Source organism: Copadichromis virginalis, linkage group LG11 (genome assembly GCF_057382275.1).
Source record: "Copadichromis virginalis isolate Kocher_CV1m ecotype Utaka linkage group LG11, C_Virginalis_male_GT1.1, whole genome shotgun sequence".
Lineage (NCBI taxonomy): Eukaryota > Metazoa > Chordata > Actinopteri > Cichliformes > Cichlidae > Copadichromis > Copadichromis virginalis.
In genome coordinates this window covers 21,131,546-21,155,920 of record NC_140628.1, presented here as the reverse complement: position 1 = coordinate 21,155,920, position 24,375 = coordinate 21,131,546, and the positions used below count along the sequence as shown (strand labels likewise).

The 24,375-nt window shown below is 42.2% G+C and overlaps 1 protein-coding gene across 5 annotated transcripts in view; it reads left to right on the top strand.

Moving 5' to 3' along the window:
• creb5b (cAMP responsive element binding protein 5b) overlaps positions 1-24,375 on the top strand; it is a 37,749-nt gene that overhangs the window by 5,441 nt on the left and 7,933 nt on the right. For all 5 annotated transcript variants that reach the window (XM_085473609.1, XM_085473608.1, XM_085473607.1 and 2 more), the window contains exons 3-7: positions 228-321; positions 2,145-2,266; positions 3,605-3,762; positions 13,396-13,522; positions 14,798-14,908. In XM_085473609.1, the coding sequence (XP_085329735.1) occupies positions 228-321; positions 2,145-2,266; positions 3,605-3,762; positions 13,396-13,522; positions 14,798-14,908 (612 nt within the window). The remainder of the gene's footprint in view (positions 1-227; positions 322-2,144; positions 2,267-3,604; positions 3,763-13,395; positions 13,523-14,797; positions 14,909-24,375) is intronic.

Sequence of the window (24,375 nt, the reverse complement as noted above, 5' to 3'; positions counted from 1 at the left end):
TTTATCTCTCGCGCATGAGGGAGAAGCGCAATACCATGGAAGTGCTTGAAACACAAACTGTGATCGGGTCTAGTGTTAAAATACCTAAAGAAAAAAAAGTTTCTTTTAGGATGTAGTCAAGAATGACTACAATAACAGTGAATGTTATTTTAGGGTAGTGCTTCATTTCCTATCAGTTACTCATACTTGTCTCTTTACATATGTACAATTCTTTTTTTTTTCAACAGCGATTCCCCACAGAGGACCATCTAATGATACATCGACACAAACATGAGATGACCCTTAAGTTCCCCTCCATAAAGAACGACAACATGTTATCAGGTGAGTTATGCTCCTTCAATACAGACTACCTCACTATTTGAGCAGGGTTTGAAAGAAACTTGGAGTTTGTTTGCAGCTGTGTCTTTGTGACTCATGCACAGACACACTCGTCTATCATCAGTATGCTTTACAGTGCCTCCAGAAGTTGTTTGCAATAATGTAAATCATATGAGGCATGCTACCCTACAGCTTAGTGTCATTCACAATGAACACTTCAGTAACATATAAAGAAGCTGCCTGACAAAAACTGGACAAATGAGCATTTTATGTGTGAGCTTGTCTTTCCTGTTACTTCATGTGATTTGCGCTTTTCTGTCACTCGGTGCGTCATCATTCTATATATCACGTCGAAAGAAAGGAAGTTTTACAGGGTGCAAAAGCCCAGTTGAGCCGCTGATCTGGACATTAATCTAGAGTTTCAAAAGTCCAGTAAGAGTCAAACCAATAGTAGCGGCCAATCCAATAGTGTAGATCTCTACTTCTTATAACATTCCTAATGCATCAGCCATCGTCTAGTAAAAATTGCTACAGCCAGACTATTCAAGTAGTTTCTTCTTTATTGTTTACACTCGGTAGTCAGTAGGATCAGATTTTCTAAGCCAGGCGTCTTTATCGCTTTTCGCCTGAGTTACAACTATGACTACTTTCTTACTGATACACTGAACTCAGGATAAAATAATCAGTGGTTATGCAGCACACAAAGTCACACCTCAGACACACAATGTCACATGCAAAATTGTCTACGCTTAACTTTTAGTACTATAATTCATGACCTAAAGTTGACCTGCTCTATTTGCTTTGCATTGACTCGACTAAAAACTGACATTACTCGGTTTCTTAATAGAGCTTGAGTAATATCGTCAGTCTCTGCAGATCGAAACGGCGCTGTATATTTGCAGAGTAAAACTGTGTTTTGAGTACACACGTCATGACGAAAGTTTGAGTCAATCCTCAGTCTAGCCAGAATGGATAAACACGCCATGGAGTATGCTTTTAGCCTTTGAAACAACTGTGATCCCAAAATCACCTTCAACAGTCTGAAACCCGATCTGCGTGCACCCCCCACAATGTCAAGCTGAATACCACAGCTTGACTGAGCTCGACAAATGAGACCCCACTCTGTAGGTGGGATCTGTACTTTGTCAGCAAAAAACTGGGCTGTCAAAAGTAGTGTCTCTCATCGGCTAAATACAAGTAATGCTTACTTAAAAACACAATGTGCAACAACAGTGTACGTTCATTATTCTTTTTGGATTGGTCTCCATTAGCTTGCTTAAAGTGCATGCTGGTAAAAACTTTGGCTCACATAATTGGACATCATTTTTTTAGAGTAAGGAACAATGAGGCAGAAAATACAAAAGATACAAGTCATAAAAATCGGAGAGTACAAGAAGAGTCACAGAATCAAATTAAAAGTTAGCAGTAAAACTATCCAAATTATCAGAATAAAACATGCTGCGCTGTCAAAACAGATTTAAATGCTTTCTCGTGTCTCATTTAACTTCTTGCAGACATGGTTCCTGTTTTAAATACTGTTGTGCGCATATTTGCATTTTGGTTCATTTTGCCTGCGTAAGTTTTTACATTGTATATATGTTTCAGGTATGCAAATGAGAATTAGGCATACATCTTTTACAAAAGCATCACACAATATCACAAAATGGAAAAGGAAAAAGACAAATATGAAATTAACTTTTTCACGAAAACACTACGCTTGCGGATATATTTTGCCATTTGGAACCCCTTAAAACTCTTTTCCCTCTAACTTTTAAAGGTCCACATTCTACTTTTAAACCTGAAAAACATTTTTTCTTCGTTTACAGACCAGACACCTACGCCAACACGTTTTTTAAAGAACTGTGAGGAGGTGGGCTTGTTCAGTGACCTGGACTGCTCAATTGAGCAGGAATTTTGCAAAGCCCAGGAAGAAGAGGACAGTAAACAGGTACTGGAACAAAAAGGAAAAAAAACTCAGACTAAAAAAAACAAAACAAAAAACAGATGAGACCAAAGCCACAGAGGTTAGGTGGTTAAGAGCTCTTATCTGGAGTGATCACATGAGTAATGTCGCTAACAGCGGCTCACACTGCATGAGCTGATAACACATTTTTTTTATAGACTGGAAACACATAGACCTCATGCAACCACATTCTGCCCATTTGTTCAAAAATGGATAGCCACAAGTGTTTATTCACCGCTAATATTTCTGCTATATTTCTCTCTTTTATCCAAACTATATGTTCCCTGTCTAGTTCTCGTGATGCCACTAGTGCCACGCTGCTTTAACCTCATCTGACTTGTCAACAGTGACAGACAGGGCTAGCAGGTGGAGATTTGTCACCCATCACAGATGAGGACAAAAGATATCAGGTTCTCCACCTGCAGCTTCAAACAGATCTTCATCGCTTAGAGAAGGAGTCCTATTTCTCCCAGACAGACAGACCCCTGAGACATCTTTTTCAGCAGTAATCAGGAAAAAATACTGACCAGACAGTCTTGTATGTGAGCAGAGTCACAAACACTGACGTTTGACAAAGAACATGATCATTTATGCATTATACATCTGCCCTGAAGCACCTTGACCTGAAACATGGGTAATAGTCAAATCACCACAAGACAGACTGCTTATCTAAGGTCTGGGAGTGTGTGCAGTCCCTGCTGCAGCTAAGCTGTTGTCTCTGTGGTTTGGCTCTGGAGATCGTGCGTGCTCAGGTCAGCCATGTCTAGCCTGCCCAGCCTGTGTGGTTTATGATGGGAGGCTTTGCCAAGTCAGCAGGAGGCGAGTCAGAGCAAGACTTGCAGGGAGTGTAAAGCACAACAAGATAAGAGTTAAAAATTTGAAACTTTAAGAAAACACCAAGAAGACAGTATGAAATAGTCTTATTTCCATATCCTGCAATATACTATCATAATGGTGAAGATTAAGTAATTGTACTGCAATGCAAAATACTTTATGGCACTGTAAGTGTGTGAGAGATACGTGAGTGTGAGTATTCTATCACTTGCAGCTATTTTAGTATGAATATTCATAATGTGACAGTTAAAAACTGTTGGTAAAATAAAAATAAAGGAAATATGGTCATCAATAAACTCTCAGCTCAGCACAGAAAAGCTTGTAGATGATACCTTACTTAGTTCCTCATTACCCATTCCCACCCACTGAATGTGTGAAGTCCAAGGCCAAATGGTTGAAATGCTTGTGTTGTTTTGCACTTGAAAATGCTCTTTATAGAGTCCTAAACCTCTATACTGTGCTCACTCGCCTCCTCTCTTCTCTTTACAGAACATTTCACTGCATGGCCAAGCAGGCCAAGGCCAGCACCAGCAGTCCCACTCACGAATGGGCAATCATGATACCAGCATAGTGATCCAGCAGGCCCTGCCCTCTCCTCAGTCCAGCTCTGTCATAACTCAGGCTCCATCAACAAATAGACAGATAGGGTAAGCAGACCGCAGTGGCCGAAAGATGTCGTGAAACATCAGCAGCGTAAATACAAGTAACAGGTACAAACAGGTTTTATGAAACTTGCTACTGAGAGAGGCATTTTCTCTTTTCTGTATGACATGAAACAGCAGTTGTTGAGCACTGCTGAGAATTGATGACAGACTGAAAACCGCCTGACAAGCGCAGTGATCTTTGGGGATTCTCTCACCTCAAGTGTGCCCCTGTTATACTGACAGCCTCAGTCTCATCCTGGTCCCTCTGTTTCTGTGCCAGCTGTCATCCCCCCCATTGTCTCTGAGGCAATGTCAGTGTTTCATTACATTTGGAGCAGTGTGTGTGGGACTTGCCATTCGTGTTTTGCTGTTCATTCACTGTTGTCCCATAGCAGAGCATGCCAAAGAGGGTCCCAGAGGATAAGATGAAGTCATTGTTGAAGCCTAAGCCGTGACCGCTTTTACACAGGTTTAGCATTTCATGTTCTAAAATAGTTCTTTTCACAGTATGGGAATGGCAGCTGCCTTAGAGCTCTGCTTCTCTGGAACCTTTGCAGATAGAGAAACCATATTAATTACAATGTGTGTGGGTTGCTTCTTTGTGCTTATTACTTGTATATGCACACTGTACGTAATGATTGGGGTATTGCATTGGGTATTGATTGCATAAATTTTGCCAACTCTTGCAGGGCTGTCATCTCTTTGAGTGAAACGTCTTTCCCTCTGCTGCAGTTCTGTCTTAATACGTCAGTGACATAACGGTTATAGGAAACGCACACAAACATTTATGCACCTTTTTTCCCACATGAGGACTCTCCACTGACCTCATTCATTCCTTGTGCTTTAACTTCAGCCACCTTCAAATCTGTGCCAGGGCTTTGTTACTGTAAACCAGGCCTGTGGCAAACTTGTTAGACATTGAGATGGCTCAGAGTTAGGCCAGCCCTGTGTTGAGGCTGTCTTGTGTAGATTTACAGCTTCGGGAGCTAGTGAATATTGGATGGGAGGCCCATCACTAAGTCTGACTGACACCCCATCAGGCTCTTTGTTGAGGACAGGGATGGAATTTCAACCCCTTGGAGGAGCAGCAATCACTGCCAGTAACAGAGACGTTGTCAGGCCTGCTTCACCTGACTTTACCTGTCATTGTAAACTCTTTACCTGACTCACCACTTCACTTCGCAGCCCTTTCTGACCACAGAGCCCTTACCGGTTTGTTGAGAGAGCTGTGTTATTGTTTATTGTCGTAAAATCGCATCACTCAAAATTCAGAGACGGTATGCCATGTGGTGGTGGTTGCCAGCCACAGAACTGCACCAAGTTGCCAGCTGCAGTGATCTGTCACACATGATCTGAGGCAACCTCTGAGCAGCAATTGTATGGTCTAAAGTTGCAGATGCGTCACTTGTTTACGAGGATGGCGGAATCCTGAAACATGAATAGGATGGGAATATTCACACAAGAGAAAACTGATCTGGAAATGTTCACATCAGCAGGAAAATGGGCTGAGGAAACCCCTCCACTGAAAAGCAGAACTTCCACAGGAAGCCATTAGGGCTCACCAAAGCCTCTGTGCACAGGGTCTCTCCACAGGAACTTCCTACATAGAGACCATGCTGGACACTTCACAGACTGGTGTACTCAGTCCAACACAGTCCAGATATTAGCCTGTTAATTCATGAGAATTGTAGGCTTCAATATGTTTTGATTTACTGTGCTTTTGTGAACAAGGTCATCATGTAAAACTAGAAGCACAGTTAGGTTCCCGCTATGTAAATCTTTGTGTTTAATTTGAACCATAATAACCTAAGAGACTATTAAAAAATGGTTATCCTTGTCACGACTGGTAAAGGTTGTGTATCTGATCATTGCAGGTCTATAAATCTTTTAGTATCAACACACTTTATGGGGCTCTGTGGTAAATATGTCTCTAAATGAGACAAAATCACCAAACAAAATCAGTTTAATCTCACTTCCATCTGCTTCTTCATTTTGTTCCTCTGCTCTGCTGAGTGCACAGCATGAGCATCCAATGAATTAGGATAACAAGTCATTTTCATTGCTCCACAATGTTTACTAAAGAGCTTTGAGGCTTGGAATCAATTAGGATTGGCTTTCCTCAAGTCCATTTACTTTAGGATTGAGCTGGGCCTGCAGCTGTGAAACCTGAGGACCTCTCTCGCTCTCGCTTTTTCTCTCCTTCCCTCAGCTCTGAGTCCTTAAAGGAGGTCTTGGGGGAGCTGCACTGACACAAACCAGTGTTAAAACCAGGCATAAGAAACAGCCAGCAGATCTTAATGTCACGGCTATCATTATCATGCAAAGTGAAGCGGTGTCCAACTGTTCTGAATGCTCTCTGCTTTTCAGTTACAAACATCTGGTGCTGAGTTATGTCAGAGTTAAATGTGTTGTACATTACTAGTCAACCATGTGAGATACAACATTCTGTGAAAACCTCAGCCTTTTCACTTGTAAGTGGAGCTTGCTGGGTGGATGGGTGTGGGCACAAGGCATTAAAAAATGACATTCTTCTATTTTGGCTGCACAAAGGAATTCAGCCTGATTGTTTCCATTACATAGCACAATCAACCTGAATGCATCTGGGCTACGTGAATACAGTACAGATGTGGCAGATTTCATCATCAGTTGCCGATAATTTGATAGTTAAGTACTGCTTTCAACTATTATTTTTTTTTGTTAAATGTACAGTACAGATGTCTAAACCTACTAAAGTGTTAAAGACAATATTTGAACTTATGAGATGCAGCCCTCAAAACCACTAACTGCTGATGTCAGGCAGTGTTGGTTTTTCACCATTTAACCAAAAGGTTTTTCAATTTACCTTCAATAATGAAAATAGAACTTTGTCTCATTTTGTTTTTGTACAAATGTGACAATAACCACATTAACTTTAAAGCAGCTCTTTCTATGCGGAGAGTCTATTCGCTTTTCTAGATTGTGGATTTATCTTTAAACCTATACATCTATCATTTGCGGTGTCCCACCCTGGGCGTACTGTGTGCAACTTGTAAGTTTGGCTGTCACATTGTGCACAGGTTTGAAGGAAGTCAATTTGTGGTTGTGTTTCCCATGCTGCTTTAAATGCACAATATTTTTCACACCTTCAGCACCCTTCTACTTGTGGTCCTTGTCTTTGCCTTTAAGGGAAGTAGCAGAAATAGATGTTGGTCTTTATGCCTTCTTAACAGCAAGGTTTCATGCAAAGTGTAGAGTGATATTAACTTCCTGTGTTTTTGCAAAGAGATTTGCTAGTGTGCTGATTGATCATGAAGAACCACTGGGTAGAAGATTTGCTTTTAATAGATTGAATTGTAGCAGTTCAATTTATTAAAATGTATAAGTGTCTGTGACAAAGTACATTTGCATTTCTATTTGATTGCGAAAGCTTGCGATCATCCTGTTAATCCACGATCATTGTCAGATATTATAGCTAGTGAGCACTTATTGAGAACAGATGTTCACGTCTAAACACAATGTGTACATGCTCTTTTACATACAGCGTAATCTGATACTCACTACTTCATCAATTGTTTAAAATAGCACCGCTGACCTACTATACTGAATTAATATTGATACAGTGGTGCCGATAGGTGGTTCATGATACACACTGCATATCGTATAGATTGCATAATAACTCTTTCCATGCCTGTAATAACCCAGTGGTGCTGCCTTCTAAGTGCACTGCACTGGTGCATGAGCATAGAGAGAAAGGATGTTATGGGCTGTTTATGGATAAAGTTTGACCTCATGAACTTTACAATTTAAACAAGATGTCTTTTATTATTGTTTATGATTAGATTGCATTCACAAAGTTGTGATAAGGAGGGAGGTCCGTCCTGCGTATACGAGTGTGTGACCTCTACAGAAAGCTTAAGTTGCCCCCGTGCTCGAACTTGTTAGTTCTCCGCAAAAAAAAGTGGCTATTGGCTCCGAATAAATTGTAGAGCTAATCCAAATAGAAAGGAAGGAGGTAGACAGAAGAGAAAACTGGTAAGCACAGTACAGACGAATAAAGCTCAAACTATGTAATCAATTAAAAAAATAGTGAAAAGACAAAAAGAAAGAGAGAGAAAGCAGGATGTACATCTGACCTGAATTAAGATGAGCTCATTGTGTACTGCACTGGGTTTAATAGTGCGTTTTTAGAGGAACGCCCAGACTCTGTTCCCTCTCATTCCAGCGGGTCTGTGTCATCCCTGCCCTGGGGCCACCACACATGCAGGCTCCTGCACAAGCAACTCACACACAGGGATGTGCCTCAGAGCTCTGGGGAGCACAGGGATCACAATGTAGGGAAGTGTGGAAAAGAGGGATCAGAGGTGGACAGAGTAGGGGAAGAATGGGATCAGAGGTGGATGGAGGAGCGGAAGAAGGTATTAGGAGGTATAGATGGCGGAGAGGAAATGACAGATCCTGGGGGTAAAGGAGAGAGAGTGAAGAGTGGCATCAGATGGTGAGGACATGGATTTTGCTGGATGGTGTGTACAGAATTAGAGGAAAAGATAGAAGCATGAAGAACATGGCATCAGAACAACGTGGGTGTGGGAAAAATGTATGGAGATTCTGAAAGAGAAGGGAAGATGGAAAGCTGAATGAGAGATGAGACTGACAGAAGACAGGAATCAGGTGGCAGGGTGACAGGAGCCTAGGTTGGCTTTACAGCAGAGACATAAACATGTTAATAAATAGTGAAGTTTTAGTAGATGAAAAGGGAAAAAGATGAAGTATCTCTGAAAGTGAAAGGGTCTGTTTATGCCAAATGTTACAGCACCAGTCAGGTGCTGCTGACAGATCCCAGGGTAGCTTGTAACAAGATGACTCATTAGCTGCTGAAGAGTTTTTCCGATTCACCGCCGATATGAATGCACTGACATGCTTTCGTTAAAATGAAAGCCAACCCATCTTTGCTTTCCTCAGCCAAGAGCATCTGATGATTCAAAACAGTATCATATTTGGTGAATAAATACCGCAACACTTACACTAATTTGCTCCAGAGTGTCACTCCCCACCATTCCTAAACTGTGCTTTGGCATGCCTTAACTCAGCTTGAGGCACCCTAATGTGAGGACACCCCAGCCCAGATCCATTCCAGTGAAGCACCCTCCCAGCATCCATCCCTTCTCTAGAGCGCTAATAAAAGTCAGCCTGTGTCGTAACCCATTATAGCTGATTTATTTGATCAGATTCGTATTATTTCCTCAGTCCAAACCCCATGGCACTCTCCTCCCACCAGTGATTAAAGGCAGTAAATCAGGGGCAGGTCCTGTGTAGTGTTTACTCAGAGCGCCAGGCAGCTGCAAGCTGTTTGAGGCCCTTGTTTCTCCCGGTATTTACCTCCGTTCCCATGGTGACTGCACCACCATCTCCCAAACGTCTGGAACTTGGCCCTAGGCTGTTTTGGTTACGTTCAAAAGTTTTTAGCTGCTGTGTCTACCCAGAGCTTGCAGTGACTTCACCCAGCGAGGAGTGAGTACAGTGATGCTGGACTGAGTTGAGGAGGGAAAGAGAGGGAAAAGTGAGAGGAGGATGGGAGGGAGGGACAAAATCTGGGGGTAGGCAGGCACAGGGTGGGGGGAGGGCGAAAAACCAAGAGCATTACATCATTGCTGGAGCCGAGTCAGAAAGGGAAGGATATGAGTCAGTGGACTCTCTCTCTCTCTCTCTCTCTGTTGGATGGCAGCCAACCCCCTTGTGTATAAGTCCCCAGTACTTGAGTTGGAGTTGGGACTGTTGGGATTGGGACAGTAAAGCACAGTGTGTCTACAAAATTTGTAGATTACACACAGTAGATCAGGGGGACGTGGGTTTAGGCGTGGACACCATGAGGGGTCCGTGGTGGAAAGAAATATCATAATGATGTGGACAATTAGAAATAAGAGAGCACAAGAAAAAGTAAAAAAGGCATAAAGAGGGATGAAAGTCTACTAATGATGTCATGGTGGAGTGAAGATGGGTGGGTTTGGGCGGCGGCGGTTCTTGGGCGGGGATTGTGGAGGAGAGCTGGGCTGAGAGCGAAGCACTCAGTAATGTGAGAGCGTAGGGTCAGAACTGCAGAGTGTCTACCTGCTCTCCCCTGGGGCCCACAGCCCAGGCTATTATCAGTCCCCTCAGTGGAGCCGAGCCTGTCATTATTCACTCACACACACACACACACACACACACACACACACAGACACATGCATATGTTCACACGCAGCTTAATGAAAAAGTCACACACTCACATATGCACTTATTCACATATAAACACTTTGAGCAGGAGGATGTAAATACACAAAGCAGGAGGGAGCATGAAATATAGAAAGTTTCTTGTTTAACTCTTTATACTGTATTTGATTAGTGCCTTACTGACGGTGTACGATGGTGCTATATTAAAATGCATTATTTTGTAGAGTATAGTATTTATCAGAGTGAAAAAAAGAATAAATGGTTTAGTCTGTAAAACGCACAGGAAAAGGAAAGAGTGACACAATACTACATATTAAGAGTTCATCAGAAGCAGGAAATCTTTCATTTTAAGTTGCTGGAAAAAGCTAGAAAAACAAGTTCAGCCCTTTTTCAGAACTGTTGCTGAGGCGCTTTACAGTGTGGTTCTGACACTGTAATGCATAAGAAAAGTTGCCATTGTGTTCACTTCAACAAGTAAGTTATATTTGTTTCTTCTAGATTTTTGGATTCACCGTTAGTGACTTTTTGCCAGCTGTCTGAAATGTCTTTATTTATCAGCAGAGTCAGCACAAAGCTCGGGTTAATCCCTTGAGGAAGTGCTGTCAGATGTTAGTGTTGTTTTTTTCTTCCCAGTGGACAAGCAGGTTGTGTTTTGGTGAATGTGGTCGTGATGGACAGAGCGTTCGTCTAACAGACAGGTGCAGAAGTTACGGTCTTCAAAAGGAGCCTTTATTCTCTGTGTCACAGAGCCTGTGTGTCTGCGTGTTTTTTTTAATGTTGTTGTTTATTATGTGGCTGCCAGGATTAAGGATGAAGTATGACTGAAATAGGGCTAATTAATAAAAAAATAAACGTATAAAGCTTATCCTTCTTACAAAATACTGTTTGTTTAAATTAGTAGAATAGCACACATGATACATGTGGGAAACGAAAGCAAATACTGTGACAGTTTTAGAACAAAAATACTTTAAATGAGCCAGTTTTGTTTAGCTAATTGACACATCATAATGAGATACAGACGTGCTTCAAGTTAGCATTCGTTTTTACTTCAGTGTGTTGCAAAAATCTGTTGAGAAAACTTCAGTCTGCGTCTGAATGAAAAATCGAGTCATCACGTAGTTATGAAAAAATGATGTAGTCTTCATCTACATAATCAACAGCATGTACCAGCATGCGACTGTTCATCCTTCTGAATGCTGGCAAAGTCTAAACACTGAGGGAAACTGTTGATGCAGCTACACTGCATACCTCATTGTACTTTCATGAGTTTTCCCATGTGGAAATGTTTGAATTCGCTGTGTTGCTCAGATGTCATACGCGCTGTTAAATGAGTGTGATTGTGATAAATTGGGATGTTATACTGGCATGACACATCGTCAGGATGGTAATAGTCCTGTGTGTGTGTGCAGCAATCTAAAATGTCTGGAGCATAAATGCACATATTTAGGTCTGGAAAAATACAGGTATTTATTCAGGTGGTGGAACGTTTGCCCTGTTACCCCCCCTCCATTAGGCCATCACTCCTTCACCACTCACTATTACCGTAATCCAGGCTGTGATGTGGTGAATTGATTATGTTAACCCGTTGAACACAGCTAACCTAAATGCTTCTTGTTTGCTTGGAGGAAATGGAGCTTAAATAGCTGGTGAGTGGCAGCGCTGATTGTGGCGATACAGATAACTGGAGATTTATTGATTCTTCTGATGCAAGTTGTTGAAGAATCGTGCGGTGAATGCTGCTTTTAGATGTGAGGACTGAATAATTGCTGCATTCATGTGGGTGTTGCAGCACCTTGCAGCTGGGAATTGTTGTTCTTAGAAGCAGGGATTTGGTGACAGTTGTATAAATGATGTCACCGAGCGCAGATGTATTGGTCTGGGTATTTGTATGGCCAAGGCCTTGAGCCAGTGACTGAGACAGGACTGCTGTCAATAGTTTAAGCTTAGCCTGGGCCCTCTGTACATGTGATTTATTGATGTGGCCGTGAGTGTGGATAAGCCCGTTGGTCCGCCCGCTCTTGTGGTCACTGAAAGAGATTTTCCCCACAGGGCTTCCATTGCTTTAGCAGTTTCTAAATATGATTCTCATCATGCTCATCTCATGTGGTTGTTATGACAAATATTAGTCATTTATCATCACCAAAATCATTATTCATCCATTGTTTTTGGATATACTTTACAAAAGTAAAGTATATCCAAAAACTCATGAGATGATTGAAGTGCAGCATGCGCACAGGCTCACTAATGTTTTTTTTTGGGGGGGTGGTTCTGTTCTGAGTTTGTGGCTGTAGAAAGAAGAGCAAACTAAAAAAGAACGAGCTTGCGGAAAGCATTTTCTCTCAAAATGTTAAATTTACTTTAAAGTGTACGAATAGATTTCCTTAGCCGCCCCACTTTGTAGAATTACGATAATACAATAGTTTTTTTTTAGCGTGCGCGCTTTCAGCTCAGGGCTTTCCGAGAACATGGGGCAGCAGCCAACTTGCATGTTTGGAAAGTGATTACACTTTTAACCAGAAATACGAAAAATGAAAGCAATTCATTGCATTCAGAGACTCTGAATCTTTTGATATAAGCACCAACATTTCTCTCAGTATCTATGACAGAATCAGCCCCTTTAGTCTAAAAGGAAACACTTGATGAAGTTTTTTCTTTATTATTGTCAACGGAGCCACAGACCCTTAGTTTTTATAAGCACATCAGTGCGTCACATCAGGTGACAGCAAAATACCTAATCCTCTAAACTGCGATTGACAGAAGTCCCCTATATTTTTTATATTATTATCATGTTATGAAGTAATGTAATATATAATGTAATATATAGTAATATTCGTGCTCTGTTTTTGATGTTCCTGTCTTCAGAGTGAATGAGCTTCAAACCAGAGAGCTAGAATTGAGTATAAAAGTTAGACATGATCACCAACTATATCAGTGGGTAATCAAATTCCCTTTAGCAACTGTAGTTTTTAAACATACAGTTTTTAAACTCACAAAGGTGACTTAAGCTAAGCTTGTCGTGCATTTTTTCACTTGCCTTCTTTCATGCCTTTGTATATTATAGTAATAATTTATTTCAGCACTTAATTTGTAGGAAATATAAAAACAGTGAGTCATTTATATCACACTATAATGTATAATACAATTATTCATACTCTGAAAGTACAGAAAGATAAAATTAACTGAGAATTAAACTTTTTTGTGTGTGTAAAAAAAAAAAAGAAGAAATTAGTAAATGTCCATTAATATACTAAAAAGGGATGTTACACTATATTATCACTTCTTTCTTTAATATATGCTTATACATTAATTTTGTGCTTATTAGGACACGTTAAAAACTAGCGCTAAATTTCATGCTGGATTTGGTGCTGGTGTATGAAACAACAAAGAATAATATTCTTAGATTGTGTGTAGCAGGACAAACCCTTAAGTTCCTTGTCTGTGTCCTTTTAGGCCCGTCCCCGGCTCGCTGTCCTCACTACTGCACCTACGAAACAGACAGAGGCAGCCTCTGCCAGCCTCCATGCCTGGAACTCTGCCAGACCCGACCATGCCCGGCTCCTCTGCTGTGTTGATGCCTGTGAGTACCACAACAGATTACAGAGCATATTCACTTACAGCGGCGCTCACGCATGCAGAAGTAGACTCGTTTACTCCTGTGATGACAGTGCACTGTACATTCAGACTGAACATAAGCTGTGTTGGTGTTGCTGTGCAGTTTCGACTCTTCCTGCAGAAATGAATGGTTTTTTCCTGTGAGTTCAAAATGTAAATTTTCACTACAATTAAGCCAACTAAATTCAGAACAATCACATTGTGTAACAGGAAATGATAACAACATAGCAAAAGGCCCTCGTATCAGGATTGCAATGATACAACATATGTTCCGTTTGTAACATAAGACGGCTCAGTTTTATGGTGTGGAAAAATCCTTCCCATGTTTATTAAATTAAGGGCTAAGCGATTTTTGGGAAGATTGACGGTTCAGGAAAGGGGTGCACGTTTGGGTGATATTTTTACACAAAACACACTTACTGCAATTAAGATTGTGTGTCAGGTTCTAGACCCAAATCTCTGTGGACCAGGGGAAGGGGAGGGCAAGGAAAAGGTCCAGCCAGGGGTGGGGGTGAGAGGGCCCATGCCTCATGGAGAGCACCGCAAACTTCACCAAAACTTCAGCAGCTAAGAGGCCGCAACACCTTACACGCACACATGCATGTAGATGTTCAAGCAAACATATCTTCTTTCCTGTTTGCACCACACGGTGAACACGGGTCACCTTTCACCACATGTCATGTGAATTCTTCACATTCAGGTCTCAGCTATGACACATAACGACCAGACTAGAATCAATCAGAGACAGGTAGTGAGCGCATACACACAAAGACAGATGGTTAGAAATTTGTAGAGCTAACTAACCTATGTCCTTATTGAAACATCCTGCAACTAGACGACTTTGATGTTAGTCTGACAGATACTCGCCAAACTGCTGTTAGAAACTCTCTCACACACACACACACACACCCCAGTTGCCCAGCTTCCTGTGTTAAGTCCCTGCATGCTGGCTTCCTGTTTTGGGTCAGCTCCAGTTATCATCACACAGAGCTGTGCACAGGGCAGCCTGTCATGTGAAATCAGGCTCTCATGCGTTCTCATCTCATGCTCCATAACCTCAAAGGATAGGTCTCACACTTAAAATGCTTAAAGGTTTTTGGTGCATACCTGTGAGAAAGCAGTGATTGCATCTCTGAAAAATCACCACTCTTAGCATAAATAGTACAGCATGATTGATATGTGTTTAAATAAAGCCCTGTTTACACTTGCGTGATTGTTATTGTATTGTTGTAATCTTCAGATGGAGAGACAAATGTCCATGGGCTCCAATATGATGGGCATGCAAAGCCCCGCCCACAGCAGCTCCTGCTCCTCCACTCACATTCCCTCCATGCACTCAGAGGCCAAACTGGTGAGTATATGCAAGCATTCACATGCATACATACACTTTTATGCCTGCACACACACACAAACACACACACACACACAAGCTGAAAAGTGTTGCAACCTTCTTTTCCACTGGGCTCTGCCAGCAAGGCTGCACTCTTAGGCCTGTGTGGATTTCATCATTTGGTGTGTAATCAAAGCTGTGTCTGAACCTGCCAGTGCAGCACCGGAGACTCTGGCTGGAATAAAGGGCCCTTTATGTGGTTGTGGCTCGGCTGCCCACCAACTGCCTGATGTATATCTTAATGTACAGAACATGTTCTGTAGGTCCTGCAACTTGTTAGCACTAGTTTAACACAGCAGGGAAAAAAATCAAATGACCTCATCCTTTCACAAAGCATTTAGTTGTAGAAGTTGGAATAATATGTAGGCACAGGTTTTGAGAGTCAAAGAAGGACTGGCAGAAGAAAAAGCTCAAAAAGAAAAGATTCTTTGCACTGTTCTTGATTTTGAATGCCAGTACTGCTGCAACACTGGTTCATGACAGCGCACCTCTGATTAATGAAAAATAGCTAAAAAGTTACATTTAAGGTGACATGAATTGATTAATGCTGTAGCAACGTGACCAACTGCCAACCTTTGTTTTAAAAATAAATAACTGGAGTGTCATGACATGGATATCGAGAAAAAAGAAATTATAAACCATAATGAAAAGAGTTGGCTGCTCTTTGTGTTTGGAAAGGTTCATAGATAGCTGGGTTTACTGGAGAGAAACATCCTGGAGAGGCAAAGACACACACATAGACAGAGAGAGAGGGAGAGAGAGAGGGGTAGCAGAGGTCATTAGAAGAGTTATTGGTCTGATAGAGGAGAGCGGGAGCAGTCCCAGGGCATTTAATTCTCCCTCTTCCTCCCGTTCTCTCAAGATTGATCGCCTTTGTAGTCTTTTGAATCTCTTCAACTGTTCCTATGGTAACACACTAGGGTAACACAATATTAGTGTATTAGGCTTATCTCTCCCCTGGCCATCATCCAGACATGTCTTACTCTTTTTTTTTCTCCTCCTATCTGTGTAATTGAATTGTAAATGCTCTGTTAGGCCTCCTATAAACATATGCAGTCACTAAATGGCTGCAGGCCCCCTAACCATGCAACTTTCTGGTTAGTTGGCCATTCGGGCACGAGGCACAGCAACCCAATGTGTATCAATTGAGATTCTGCTCCCTGATGTCTGAACACAACTGATGGAATTTTGTGATTGTGGACAGAAAGTGAGAGACTAATTGTGTTATCCGGGTGCGATCTCCAGCGTGGGTTTCATAAGCATAGACGGGGTCTCTAATGTCTCCAATATCCTCGCCCGGGCCTGGTCGATAAATACGGCCTCGCTATCGGATAACTGGGCCATGATCAGGCCCATGTGTCCCCTGCGACGATCTCAATCCGGCTCTAATCGCATTACCCTGACCATGTTGACTTTCCGCCAATGGGAAATCTTCGCACTGTAACCCCACACCTCGGAGGAACGGATCTGGATGCACTCTTTGTGCTCAACGTTTACATTGTGAGAGCAGAAGAGGGGATTGAGTGGGACTTTGATAGACATGAAGGAAACGGACAGACAGGCAGAATAGGCAATAGAATTAAAAGGCGAGAAGCAATATTGATATACTGCAAGATCAAACAATGAATAAGAAGGGAGAAAATAGAAGACTTCTTAGGGAAAAGTAGAACCAGTTTCCTTTGTCTTTTCATGTTTGTGCATGCATGTATGGCCATATGGGTGAGCTTGCTGCTGTTTGATATTTTGTGGTAACTGGAGGCATCGGTAGCAGGATTATCCCTCCCCTGTCAGAGAAAGCATGCCCTGAGCCTGGGCTAATGAAGGCTAATTGATTTTGTGGTGGGCCAGAGCAGTAGGGAGGCCTGTCTCTGGTGTAAATAGTTAATGAGCCAAAGGACTGCTGTGGCCCCTTGGGGACTCATATCTTGCTCTAAGCTCTCTGTTTGTGCTCTCTGGGCTAAAGACTGTATCTGCATCAGTGCCCATCTTTGTTCTTCTGATTTTCTACTTAAGTGCCATCATTTAAGTGGTATAGCAAAGCTTGATGGTGGAATAATTGATATGTTTTTTTTTCTTAATGCTTTTAGTTTGTTGCCTGGGAGGGTTGCTGGGATTGGAATGTTTTATTAGTTTTAGCTCAAGTGTTTTTTTCCCCCTTCTTGTTGTGAGGGACTGGGTGCTCTTGGTGCCGGGTGTGGTTGAATTCTGCTCTGTTGTGGTCTGGGGAATTGAATAGTGAGTGTTGTGTGCTGGAGCTTGTGGGATAGTTGACCCTCGCAGCGTGGAGGAAACGCAGTACAGAGGAGGCCAAGTTCCACAGCATGCTGGCCAAAGCATTACATCACCACTCCTTACGAGCGCACGCACACACACATATATGCACCGCGTGTGGACCAGCACTGTGTCATCTTGCTTGTACAAATAGCTGCAAAATCATGCACACACGTGCACCCACACATGCATGTACAGGCAGCCAAGACTACTTGAAAAACGACTGACAGATGAGATGCACACACAGAATACATGCATGCCTATAAAGGAAAACTGTAAAACATTTCTGAATACTTGTACTGTTTTCTACTCCCCACACCTACACCCCCAACCCACCCCAACCCTCACACACCACAGACCCCCTATGCTTAAATTTTGATATTTTTGTTCATGCAATGAAAGGTAATTGCTATCATTTTTCATCTGTAACAAGAAAAACCCAAACAAGCCCTTATCAAATTTCCCCTAAAAACAAACTCGAGTCTATGAATGCCCGCTGTGGCGCATGGCTCATGTCAGTGGCACTGTTTTCAGCATGGTGCACTTTGGCATTGTTTTATTGTGTCTTTTAACTGAGTCCCATGCTTTCCACACATCCTGACTGCTTGCTAATTTCAGAAAGAGGGGCCTTGAAAGGGCTTTGTGCTGGTGTATGAAAATGTGTTATTTATTATCTCCCAATTATCTATTGTTTATATTGTTACTAAGGACAATAAATTTGTCACTAAGCATCGGGCTAGGTGCTGAGATTTTTATGTGGTAAACAATACTATATGTTCTTTCACTGCAGCCTGCTTGGCTGTGGAGCTGGCACTAGATTGGTGGATGACATAATTCCTGGCATGCTCTAAATATGCTCCTTTTTACTTGAAGGGGGGGAGGGGGGGCAAGCAGTGCTTCTCTTAAAGGAACATTTCATAGCACACAGGAGGGCCAATAATCAAAGTATTCCACGTGCACTGATGTTGAGTTTTCATTTCACTTGCACAAACCTTGCTGTTAGTTCTTCAGGGTAACTCTTTCGTACATGTTCACTGTTTAGCGAAACGCTTGATCTTTAATCCTGATAATCCAAATACTAGTTGCAATTCAGTAACTGCACTGCACTGCACCTATTTTGCTCACAAATTCCAAAAAAGTGAGGCAGCTGCAGATGTTACAGTTTTCATCTCTGCCATGTCATGATTGATGAAATGATTACCTTAGTATAAAATCATTTGTAAGCAGTTAAACCATTAGCATAAACTGTAACCCTGTTATGTGTTCCATTCATTTTCTTTCACCATAGTAGGGGAGCACCTCTGGCAAATTCTCTTGTTGTGAGGAGGAGGAGGAGCAGTACACACAATGAGAGTCTAACTACAGGTTTTGTAAGCAACATCTGTATGAATGGTGGCATTGTCGGGGTATGATGTCACTGAGCAGAGACGCTGAGCTAAGAGCACAGCTGAATCTGCAGACTGCTTGCGTTAACTCTAGCTTGTATGTACATTGTGTGTGTTTGTATGCATGGTCATGATTGTGTGTGTAAATGCCTCTTTTTTCACTGCACTGGCACCCCGTCTGGTACTCATTGTCCTTGGAGCCAAAACACATCTGTGGACAAAGTGGGCTAAAACAAACCATGAAGTCAGAGTTTGCATATGGTTTGTGATACAGATCAGTTATATGCATATGTGTGGTTAGTTAAGTAAACGTGGAAGATGTGCAGTCAACTAGTGACAGGGTACAAAGGACACATAGAGAGAAGGTTAAATATTTTGGATGCAGCAGAAGTTTATATGACTAGTGGTGGTGGTGGTGGTGGTGGTGGGGGGGGGTTCTACAGAGATGAGTCCTTTTAGCAGCGTAGAGTGTGACGCAAGAGCTGCTGGATCAGTGCAACTGCCACATAAACCAGAAAGGAACTTCTGCTTCAGTGCGACTAAAATTGTACTTGTGAGATAAATAGATGAATCATCAAAAACCTCACGACACCACAATTTATCACCTTTTTCAACTATAAAATATGCCTGCCAACATCTGTTTACAGAAAATCCAGAAGAAAACATGTTAGATAAAAGTTATAAATTGATTTCCATTCCACTGAATAAACCCAGCCAGAATTTTGGTTCCCAGGATTCTCTGTTGGATGTACTTTCAGCTGAGCCGATTTAACAAAAGTTTGCTCGGCCAACATTATCTCAGATTGGTGGTGAATTAGATGAGCCCTCTTGTTAACAGTATTTTGATAGTGTTTTAATGTCCCTGTAAAATCGCCATGGAAAATATTGGGATACTACGCTATGAGTGAGAACTCAACAAAACAACTCTATGTTTATATATATGTGTGTGCGTGCGTGTGATTGTGTTATTGTAAGATTATATTTAGAAAACTCATATTCACATTTGAATAGTGAGTGAGCGTGGCAGGAGGAATGAGTAATGTGTTAGTTGATGAGATTTCCTTCCCATTCTGTACCATCGGTTAGTTAGAAAACGATTTAAAGGACAAGTTCATGAAATTTACGTTTCATGTCTATTAGTTTATCGGTCTTTTAAGGACTTTACACAGTGGTGTCTGTGAGTGTATTAATTTTATTTATTTTTTTATTAAATAGCACTTTTTAAAATCAGAGAGCTTGACTATAACAATAGAGACAAATTACAGCAGAAGCACGTGCACAGTTACAACAAAACAAAACTTTGAAATAAAAGATTTTACCTGATAATTCAAGCACAAATCCACTTTGTAAATACGAAGGGTCTTGAGCTTTGATATAGAACACAACCCCCAAAATTTGCTGACCTGATTCTTAGGGAACAGATCCACAGTTTGGGATCCTTTCTGTTTTCAAGGTACAGCCGTACTGACGCATATTCATCTTACAACGTGCATGCATCCATACTTTTACCACTTTATAACCATTAACAGATACTTTTGGAAATGCAGCTGATCAAGTTTTAGGTTAAAAACTCTCATTACAAAACAGTGACAGAGAGTTTGTTTTCTGATTGTCATTAAAATGGAAAAAACCCCACATTATAGTTCTGCTCATATACCTTTGCGTCGGTACACATTTGTCATCACCATAGTTTTCTCTGATGATGGATAGCGCTCAAAGCATCACTTGCTTTGAGACAACAGCTGATCTATGATTTCTGCTGCCATGGCTGTTTTATACTAATGTGTTATATTTCGCTTCACTTCCACTTCATTGTGGGGCCAATCAAAATAAATGCATTAAAAAAATAAAAATCTATTTTTATACTTTTTTCATTTCTGTTTGTCTGTTTTTGTGTTGTTGTGTTTTCTAGAAATAGCTGACCTTTTGCTTCATTTTTACCCCAGCGCTCATGTGACCAGTGTATGTGAATGGTGATATATGTGTAACTGTAAATGGAAAGTATTGTTGAAAATGTGCTAAAGTGCTTGCCTGGGCAAAGGATTGGTGTGAAAGCTTGTGCAAGGTACTACTAGTATGATTGAGGGGCTGTAGGGGGCCTAGCAGGAGTAAAACATGTTCCTGGCTCATAATACACTCTGAAGCAAGATCAGCAAGCTTTATGGAAGAGGAGGAAACTTCTGAGTAGTTTTGTGTGTGTGTGTGATTGTGCGCTTCTATGTTGGGTTGAGTTTTCGTGACAAGAGTGGCGTTGGTGGCACAGAGTGTCGCATCTGTTTGTCTTTGGATGACTGCTTGTTTTTTTTAGGTGTGCTGATGGGTGGTGTATGTGAAGGCCATTTGGTTATGGTTCAGGGCCTATGAATGGGAAGGGACACAAGCAGAGCCAAGCTTGGGTAAACCAGCTGCCATCAACACTGCGTGATCCAGACCGGACTGGTCCAGCCACCATTAGCACTCCTGGAGCCTGAGCAAAAAAAACAAGACACTCACACCAAAATAACTTTAACAATGCTGAGGAGGTGATCTGAATCAGACAAGTTCGTGCTTCATGTTTTCAACAATTACTTCTTGGAAATTTTGGCATGTCGAAACACAAGTGGCTTCTCACACCTGTGGGTGTATTGACAGTGCGGGTAAAGAGGGGCTATTTATTATCAGAGAACAAGAACCAAAACTCAAACCATTAATAAAAAAAAGCTATTGTGAAAGATTTGTAACGGCCAAAATACACTAACATTAGAGATCTGATATTTTAAACATCTTTCAAACTACATTTGATTCCACTTACGTTTATCGACACAATGACTCGTGATGCCTCTTTTAATCCCACAACTTAAGAGTATGTAAGTGTTTAGCATTGTATTCATGCTCTGTCTGTCTCTCTCACTCAGGGGCATTGTCTGTATTCAAGATTGTGACAGTGGGTGTAGTGATAACCATGTAGACTGCACTCGAGCAGGGCTTTACAAGAGAGGGAACAGTGGGGATATGCAGACTGGAGTCAGAGGCCCATCCATTAACTTGACAGGCTGCAGAAGCTGCCAAGAGTATGAGCGCATGCTTTGGAGCACACTTCTCAGTGGGCGTGTGTCTTGCTGCACCCATACTGCCACGGTTCCTCCGAGCACCACCGGAACGTCTGGCCCTGGCTGAACAGTCAGTCTATGTCCATCTCCATGTCTGTGTCTGGAACCACAGGGAAGCTCTGATCAGCTTGGCCCAGAACCTGAGAGAGGAGAGAGGGGGCGATATTACAGCCCAGCACTCCCATCAGACTGTCTGCCTCACTGTTCCCTGAGGAAATCAGTTTAACAGTCCCCAGCTCTTGGCAAGCAGAGGGAGAGGGGGTGGAGGAAAAGGCAAGAGGTGTGTGTGTGTGTGTGTGTGTGTGTGTGTGTGTGTGTGTGTGTGTGTGTGTGTGTGTGTGTGTGAGAGAGAGAGAGAGAGAGAGAGAGAGAGAGAGAAACAGAAAGAGGAGAGAGAGAGAGGGGGTGGTAGATGTTACTGCCTCTCTGGGTGAGAGGGAAATCTAATAAAATTGAACTAATGGGGGTATGGGCTTTTTAGGGGACAGAGAGTGGGTTTGTAGACAGGCACTGGTGGGTAGTGCTGGCGGTGGAGATGAGGAGGATGGAACAGGATCCGTGGAGTGCTTGGCGAAGCAGCAGAGCCAAACTCCTGCTTTCAGCTGCAGATGGTGAACCCGGGTCGGGTTTAGAGTGCAAGGTAGGGGGGCCGAGGCATATATAAAATACTCCCGGAAAGTTACAGCTTTGATATATTATGCAATTAGAAATGCTGTGTGCTTACTCACGATCACTGTGCTTGCCTGATGTTAACAAAGAAGCTGACAGTGAGAGACAGAAGCTTTAATGTTTCTCTGCGGACCCTTAAATGTGAGGCGAAAGAGCACCATTTGAATCTTTGATCTTTTTGCAGTTGAACTGTGACTCCACAGACTGATCAAATCTTTCAAACCTACTGTGAGGCGCCAGAGGGCCACAGGTCCCCTGATAGTACAATGCTCCACTTTTAAGGGGAATAAAAGTGCTCACCCTGACCTTGCTAGGTTTGATTTACCCATCCTTAGGCAGGCGTGGTCTCTTCCCTTTGTACCTGCTTCATGATCATGGTTTCTCCTCCCAGGGTTAATAGACATGAAGTCATCTGGTGAGCAGAAACCTGAGTGTGTTCTCAGGATGTGCCCAGAGCACTCACAGGGACATCACTCAAAGCCCCTGTGTCAGAGAGGACACAGCCATTAATAAATATCATTAATGGATGATCACCTGGTATCCCTGAAACCACATAAATGAGAGAGGCCTAAAAAAAGGAGAGGGAGTGGAGAGGTCAGGGGGCAAAGGTCTGAGAGGAGATAGCTCCCCTCTGGGCAAAAGATGGCTGAATCAGGGATGGTGGAAAATCAATAGCACTGCTACTTTCAGTATACTGTCAGAATGCGTGTATTTATGCTGCTACTATATAAAAATTATTGTGAAGGAAGCTGACCACTTTCTAATGGTGTCACGGAGACTTCATTTTCCTGTTGCAACTTGGCAGCAGGGCAGACGGTGGTAGAACAGGATGCATACCGTCCCATCTTTGAGCGCTCTGCACAGCCGCAAGCTAACACCTGCACTGATTTAATGACTGTTTTCTGTGGCAGCCATGTTGCTGCAGGAGAAATGTATATGTTTGTGTGTGTGTCATTAGAGTAAAATGCACATGGTGGTTAAGTTCTTGTGCTTAGCACAGTCTGGGGAAATACAACCATGTGTTAAAGAGTCATTAAGGGGCTGATGAAGGTGTTTGAGAATCACAGCCTGCTCATCATCACTCTGCTAACGTCCCTTAGTTGCGTCACTGTGGTTCTGGATACAAAGACTTAAGTTTTGGCTGAGCTGGGTTTAACTGAGCTGTGTCTCGACTTCAGATGCAGGAGAGGTAGACACTTGTACAGAGCTAGCTTCAGGAATAGGGTTATATCACGGTAAGGGTTTTCTCTTTTAACTGTGTCCTTTTCTTTAAACCTATCAGTTTAAGGTGGTGCATTTATATATTCATACTGCCTATTTAAAGAGCTGGATTTTCCATTATTCATCATGTAAGTGGGAAGGTCCTGCCAGCTAATCCAGTCAAAGTGAGTGGTTTAATTTCTATGCGTGTACTAAAAATTTAAGTTGTATGTTGTCAAGATGTTTCTGTAGTTCTTTGATTGATTTTGTTATGTGTAATAGCTATGCTGTCTCTGTTGAACTGTATTATATTAACTTGTGTTGCATTACATTCAGTTACTTTTGTACTTTGTTGTGTATATAACCATCGCCACTAAGGCTTGTGCATCGGCCCCTTGGCTCTTTGACCTGCAGTCCCTCTGTACTTTGACACTCGCAGGCCGCTTTGAATGCAGGCTAATTGAATTAATATACAGATAGTGCCAGCTGGACAGCTCGCTGAGACGCTGACAAATGACTAAATGCTGTTTCAGGCTAATGGTGTGTGGGGAAGAGACACTGGAATCCATCTAATCTCTTCCCACCTCTAGTCTTTGTCTCTCTTAATACTCCCCTTCACCATTTATGCTCTCTGTCTTCCACCTGGCGTCCTCCCTTTCTAGAAGGGAGTTTCAGTGACACCAAAAGAGCATCTTACCGGCCATCAGCTTACTAAACGTCTTATAGAGACTACAAAGGTAGACATGCTGCCAGCAAACTCCTCTGGCTTTTATTCATTTAGGTGATTCCCTGCTTGAGTGGCAGGAGCTTGCCA